This window comes from Suillus subaureus (genome assembly GCF_016647635.1).
Source record: "Suillus subaureus strain MN1 chromosome Unknown BJ212scaffold_336, whole genome shotgun sequence".
NCBI lineage: Eukaryota > Fungi > Basidiomycota > Agaricomycetes > Boletales > Suillaceae > Suillus > Suillus subaureus.
In genome coordinates, this window is record NW_024538892.1 from 6937 (window position 1) to 14368 (window position 7432).

The following is a 7432-nucleotide window of genomic DNA, read 5'->3' on the forward strand; positions in this document are numbered from 1 at the left end:
CTACCACAAAAGAAGAAAAGTCGTAGACTGTGTTAATCGAGGACTGGCAAGAAGTCTTATCCTAGTGTAATTGTGGTGTCATTACATTTTACACACATTTATATAAGACCCTCGGTTATTAAGACACCATCATTCATTGGGGGAACACTGCGACTTCCTTTGTGACATTTGAACTCTTGCAAGGTGTACTGATTGAGATGAGCTTCAACATTCATTTTTACTAGAGGTTGATGGCATTGGGCACAGTCAAGGTGAACTTTGGAGGGATTGCACATTTATCTACATTTTACCACTGTTTGCTAGCTCAAAATACATGCTTTTTTTGTATGTGCACCCTTCTAACCCTAACCCTACATTTGAACTTAGAGAATTTGAAGTGTTTGAACCACCAAGTATTTTAAGTGGAGTTTAAAATTAAGCTTTTCAAGCGGTTCTCAGAGCCTTTTCAAAACAGCTTTCAGAGTGGTTCTGAATCATTTCAGAGTGTTTAAGATCTTGCTTTGAATACCATTTATATCTCACTTCTGGAACCCAAACCTTATACAGTGACTTGCAAAACCATTACAATGTTTGGTACTTTTGTAGTGTACATGATATAGTGCTTGATTGTGTGGGAATTACACTTAGTGTTGGTGAAGGCATGTGAACCACCAACCCCTGGCTACAATTTGGACCCTGGGTCATGTGAAGATATGTCCATTTTAAAACAGAGATACCATTGTAATGGTTTTGCAACTGTTGATATAGATGGTAGAATCTCAATCAAATCAAAGGATAGTTACTGTTATTTTCTTATACAAATAGAGATATGCATAAAAACATCATGTCTGCATTTGAAATTGCTTCCATGCTTCTTTATTCTCAACCATTACCATCATGAGATCTCTCTCTACTACTAATAAGAATACCATCCTCTCCCAGCTTGATGCTGGTCATTCTATTCACTCTATTGCCTCCACAACTGGTGTTAGCACTGCTACTATCTCCAGGCTTCATTCCAAAGAGTGTTCATACCTGCAAAAGTCCACTGGTGGTCATCCACCTAAGCTTTCTTCTGTCAACATTTGTCATGCTATCCATCTTATCTCTACTCAGAAGGCAGAAACTGCTGTCCAAATGACCAAAGCTCTTTCAAACATTACCAACCAGCCTCTTCATCCAAGTACCACTTGCTACTACCTGAAAAAAGCTGGGATGAAGGCTGTAGTCAAGTTCAAACACCCTCTATTTTCTGCCAAACATCGCAAAGCACACTTGGACTTTGGAGGACTGGAAATTGGTCATATGTTCTGATGAAGGCAAAATTAATTGCCTAGGGTCAGATGGTCACAAATGGGCTTGGAAAAAGTAAGAAGAGGGGTTTAGTGATAGATTAGTATAAGGAACTGTCAAGTTTGGTGGAGGTTGTGATGATGTGGGGCTGTATGACCTGGGAAGGAGTTGGCTATGCTACTAAGATTGATGGTAGAATGGATGGGGATCTTTACTTTTAAATTTTAAAGGATGAACTTCAGAATTCCCTGGAGTTTTATGATTTTAATCTTTCTGATGTCATCTTTCAGCAAGACAATGACCCTAAGCATACCTGCAAAAAGGTCAAGGAGTAGCTAGATAAGCAGGAATTTAGGACTAATGGTATGGCCTACACAATCTCCTAACCTTAACCCATTAGAACATCTCTGTGGTCATGTCAAAAGGAGGCTTGGAGAGGATGAGCATCCCCCTAAGGGAATGGAGGAGTTGTGAAGAAGGATTAAGGAGGAATAGAACAAGATACCAGCTGAGGCATGTCAGAAATCGAGGCAGACTTAAAACCAAAGGAGGTTATACCAAGTACTAATATTTCTCAAATACCCTACTTATTATCAACAGTTGCAAAACTGTTATAATGGTATCTCTGTCTTAAAATAGGCATATCTTCACATCCCTTGGGCTAAATCACATGACCCAAGGTCCGAATTGCAGCCAGGGGTTGATAGTTCACACGCCTCTACTAAACATAAGCGTAATTCCCACGCACTCAGGCACTATATCATGTACACTACAAAAGTACCAAACATTGTAATGGTTTGGCAAGTCACTGTAGTAGCCCTTCAAGAACCACACATCAACATATTGAAAAACACCATCTCCTCACCATATTTTTATGCCATATATGTGACAACACGCTTCTCTGCACCCAACCTCACCTCACACACTGTCACCCTGGTATCCAAAGCCTTCAACACAAACTCCTGGCAACAAATCACATTTCTGTCTCCAGATGTAGTGGTGATTCAATTCAGAGGCCCCTTCAGGCGATGCACCTTATTTAATATTTACAATGATTGTCTACTAATGCTAACACATGATACCCTAGCCACTTTCCTAGAACATGAAATAGTGAATCTATGCCCATCCACCAATGACCATATGATCTGGATGGGTGACTTCAATAGACACCACCCCTTATGAGATGAGGATTGCAACACTCAACTCTTCACTAACAGATACCTCAATGCAGCTCAGCCTCTCCTGGATCTACTAGTGGACTATGGTATGGTGATGGCACTACCAAAGGGCTTACCAACTTTGCAGTCAACTAGCTTAAAGAATTTGATGTGCCCTGATAATGTCTTTTGTACTGACCATACCAGTGAATCTTTCATCAGTTGCTATACTAACCCAGTGTTGTGAGGGCCCACCACTGACCACATCCCCATTCTCAGTATTTTAGATCTAGAAGTCCCCCATGCCACCATTGAGGAAAAGCACAACTGCTGGGAGACAGATTGGGACAAATTCAATGAACATTTAGCAATTGAACTGGATAAGCTTCCTCCTGCCCCAAATGCTTGTCACTGACAATGAGTTCCAACAGGCAGCACATACCCTGACAACCTCAATTCAGAACACAATAATGCAATGTGTCCCAAAGCCAAAACTGAGTCCTCACTCCAAGTGTTGGTGGACCAAAGATTTGACCATTCTATGTCATGAAGTTGCAAAACTAAGTCACCTATCTTATAAATCAAGATTTGATGCTGATCATTACAGCCACAAGGAACATTGCATCAAGAGAAACCAGTATTTGGAGGTGATCAAACATGTCAAGAAGGACCATTGGGTCAATTGGCTTGAGGAGATTGAGGGTAATGAGATATGGATGGCTAACAAATATCTCACAGCAGCAGTGGGTGACAGGGGCCTTTCAAGGATCCCAACTCTATGATGCCCTGATAACTCCACAGCTGATACCAATGAAGAGAAGAGTGTGGCCTTGGCACAGGCATTCTTTCCGCCACCCCCAGCCACATCCTCTGTCCCACATGACACAATATACCCAGATCTGGTTCCAACACCTGCACCCATCACAGAGTCCCAACTGACTAGAAGTATCACCAATCTCAGTCCTTATAAGTCTCCCAGTCCAGATGGGATCTGTAACATTGTCTTCATCTGCTGCACTGACTTACTCAAACATTACTTGTTACACCTGTTCAGAGCCATGTTCACCCTTGAGACCTATTACCTCCCATGGCATGATTTCATGATGGTCGTCCTATGTAAACCCAGCAAGCCTGACTACACTGCACGAAAGCATATTGTCCAATTGCTCTGTTGAATACTACCTGCAAGCTCTTAATGGCAGTGGTCACTGATCAGCTGACCTATCTTCTAGAGCACCACAACCTGCTCCCCAGTACCCACTTCGGTGGATTTCCTGGAAGATCCACAACCAACTCCCTACATCTCCTCAAGGCAATAATCAAAGACATATGGCGGCAAAAGAAAGTAGTTTCAGCTTTGTTTCTGGATATTGAGGGTGCATTCCTGAATGCAGTTACTGACCAGCTTATACACAACATGAGATCATGGCATTTGCTTGAGTCCCTTGTAGGTTTTACTGAATGATTATTGGTAGGTTGATGCACACAGCTCAAATTTGACAGTCACCTCTCAGAATGGATCCCAATGTGACAATCATGTTCAGGCTGGCCTGTTAGAACCCTATTCTGCAATCCTCATCCAGTCCACACATCTCCTACCCATCTCTGACACTTTCCCACCATCTCCGCATCTCTGATGCATCAGACCCACTTGGAGATCCCACACACTTGTCCTACCATGTCCAGTCCAGTCCTGCTTAACCCCACTGGTGCATAGTCAGTTATTTCCCATTACTGATTGAGTAGACAGCATTATTACATGGATTCCCACTGGCAGCAGTACCTCATGGCCTTTTACCTACATATTATCAGACCCACATTTTTGCTACTACTTTCACCTATGGACTCTGGACTTTCACATAGTTAGTTATATAGGGTTGGGTGACCAGTATTACAATCACCATTTATTAGGAGAGAGAAATCCCCGATACTGGTCACCCCACTGCTACCTGTCCTTAGAGTTACCCTTGCAATATACCTGTTTACCCACTCTCCTTGATTTAACACTATTGTCACTCATTCACTCAACATTCCTTAACATCTCCAAGCTAGTCCTGACACTTTCCCTTCCTTTCCCCTACTCTCCCACCATCTCCACATCTCTGCACCTGCAGACCCAATTTCCTGCACATCAGACTTCACCCCATACCTTCAGACTTGATCTCTGACCTTCGGACTTTTGACCCTTTGTGTAGTACTGATTATTGAACTTGACTAGACAGCAGATCCCTTGGGTCAAACATTCTTGCTTGCAAGTGTAGCAGCTAGGCAGGACTAGTAGACATATATTGGCTAGGTATTCTAACAACTATCTAGCCAATATATGTCTACTAGTCCTGCCTAGCTGCTACACTTGCAAGCAAGAATGTTTGACCCAAGGGATCTGCTGTCTAGTCAAGTTCAATAATCAGTACTACACAAAGGGTCAAAAGTCTGAAGGTGTTAAGAACCATGCTCAAGGGAGAGAGAGACTGACTCAGAGGGGCTTGGCCTCAGCTCATATGCTGTGCCCCTTACCTGAGTATGTGCCCTTCATTTCAGAGGAAGTCTGATGATGGTCTGACGAAGTCCGGAGGACTTCCGGAGACTGGCTACTCTGGTGGAGAGTGTGGGAGGACTTCCAGAGGAGCATGGGAGAGTTCCGGAGGAATGCAGGAAGTGCTCAGGAGAGTTCCCACTGCAAGGTAATACTTCTACAGGAAGACAGGATGGAAGGATAGGAGGTCTGGAGGTATGGAGGGCGGAACATCCGAAGGTACGGAGGGCAGAACATCTGAAGGTACGGAGGGCGGAACATCCGAAGGACAGGATGCCTGGAGGTACAGAAGACAGGGGGTCCGGAGGTCTGGAAGGAATAGGGGCTACATTGGATGAAGTCCAATGTAGAAGCAAACAGGGGTAGACTACCCTAAGGTAGAGTTGGAGGGACAGGAAGTGGACCTAAGTCCGGAAAGAGGGTAAGTGCCGGAAAGGCAAGACTCCAGCCTAGGGAAGCAATCCCTAGACTTGGGACAGAGACATAGGGGTCGAATCTGAAGGTCCAGAATCCCGGCCTAGGGAATCCATCCCTAGGCCTTATGGAAAAGGACAAACTCAGATGGACTGAAGTCCAGAAGAAGATTGGCAAGTAGAACAGGATCTAAGATGATATTCAGACTGAGGACTCTACTGTAGTTGTACAGGGGTTATATACTAGAGGCTCTCTGAGAGGATCAGTAAGCAAAGGAGTAAGGCTATGTATGTATCTCAGAGTCTCTGGCTGGGGTCAATCAGCTCAATATAACACTGTGGCTGCTTGTCATATCCCATACACCAGACCTAGATCCCATAATATTCCCACGCCTTCCAGGCCTATTTCTGGACCCTACATCCAACTCATTCCCAGATCCCCTTCTGCCATGTGCTCCACACCTCAGCAGGATTAGCTCTGCTATGGAATTACCCCTGAGCTCTAGACCTCTGGATCTTTACTACTAGCCTGATCCGTACACCCCTATCCTGTCCTTTGGATGTTTCACCCTCCATACCTTCAGATGTCCTGTCCTCCATACCTCCATGTCCTGTCCTGTGTACCTCCGGACATCTTGTCCTCTGGACCTCTGGACCTTCAGTCCTCCTGTCCTCCATACTTCCAGACCTCTGGACCTCCTATCCTTCCATCCTGTTTCCCATAGAGATATTACTGTGGGTCTCTCCACTTCCTGTGCAGTGGGAACTCCTCTGAGTATTTCCTGTACTCCTCTAGAAGTCCTCCTGCACTCCACCAGAGTAGCCAGCCTCTGGTGTTACAATCATGGTTACCCCCTATCTCTTTTTCTCATACTTGTGTATTACGTCATGACCACACCTGGCTGTGCCATCATTAGACTAATGCCTTTCTATATCTGTATCACAGCACGACCGCCACGTGCCATCGCTAGCTGACTCACTTCCTTATCTCTGACTCACCTATGATGTCACTAGATGACTCACCCTCTTATCTCTGACTCGATTGATGACGCATGCATACCTGCCCTAAAGTACCTACGTCTATATAAACCCGGTCATGTACCTAGATAAACTTCACTTTAATCTACTAGGTCTTACCTGACTATCCTTCACTTAGGACCTCCAATCCTAAGTCGTCCGATAACCGATATTCGAGCCAGAGACACTCTCTCTGACTTGTCTTAAGAACCTTACATTTGTAAGGACACAATTTGGCTTCAGGCGTAACTCTTATCGAGTACCTGTTGTCGCGCCCATCCTAGTCGCCATAACATCTGGAAGTCCTTCAGACTTCATCAGACCATCATCAGACTTCATCTAAAATGAAGGGCACATACTTGGGTAAGGGGCACAGCGTATGAGCTGAGGCCAAGCCCCTCTGAGTCAGTCTCTCTCTCCCTTGAGCATGGTTCTTAACACTGCTCCTACATTGTTGTTAATCCCAGATCTGTCACAGTAGATTTTGATTTCTTCATTAACTCTGTCATGGTCTTGGATAGCCTGATCTCTTGAGGTGGCAATGGCAATTCTATAAGGGGCTGATGAGCTTGGTGAGTGTCTGCTGTGCATGATGGTCTCTATTGACCCAACATCCAGTTCAGTGGCATGGAACAAGTGATGGAGTGAGGATCTGTGGTGTTTGACAAACTTCCTGGCTGCTCTGTGCACTGGCCCATGTAGAGGATGGGTTGGGGGGTGTGCAGCCAGGTGGATGGTGGCCTGATAGCACAAATTCTGTGCTTGGTGTTTGAGGGGGAGCAACTTTGCATGAGCATCCAGCATGTTGGATGCCATGGTACACATAGCTCCCATGATGCTTAGGGCTATGATGTGTTGGACTCTGTGCATGCGATTGATTGCACTGATTGAACCACATTGAGGCTTGTCTTGAGTACCCACAAAGAGAGGATGGAGCCATATGTCCACGGCATATAACATTTTCAGAAGAGCCACTGCTAGATATAATTGATACATCAGTGAGAGAGGAATTCCAGATGAGGTAGAGGAAAGATGGC

The 7432-nt window shown here is 44.7% G+C and overlaps 1 protein-coding gene across 1 annotated transcript; it reads left to right on the forward strand.

Annotated features, from left to right (window-relative positions):
• Positions 1-2082: 2082 nt before the first annotated feature.
• On the forward strand, positions 2083-2322 carry BJ212DRAFT_1253026 (uncharacterized protein; the record flags this gene model as incomplete). The annotated part of the gene is made up of 1 exon (XM_041329733.1): positions 2083-2322. A coding segment is annotated over one exon (240 nt), but the record flags the coding sequence as incomplete, so codon positions are not given.
• Positions 2323-7432: the final 5110 nt, after the last annotated feature.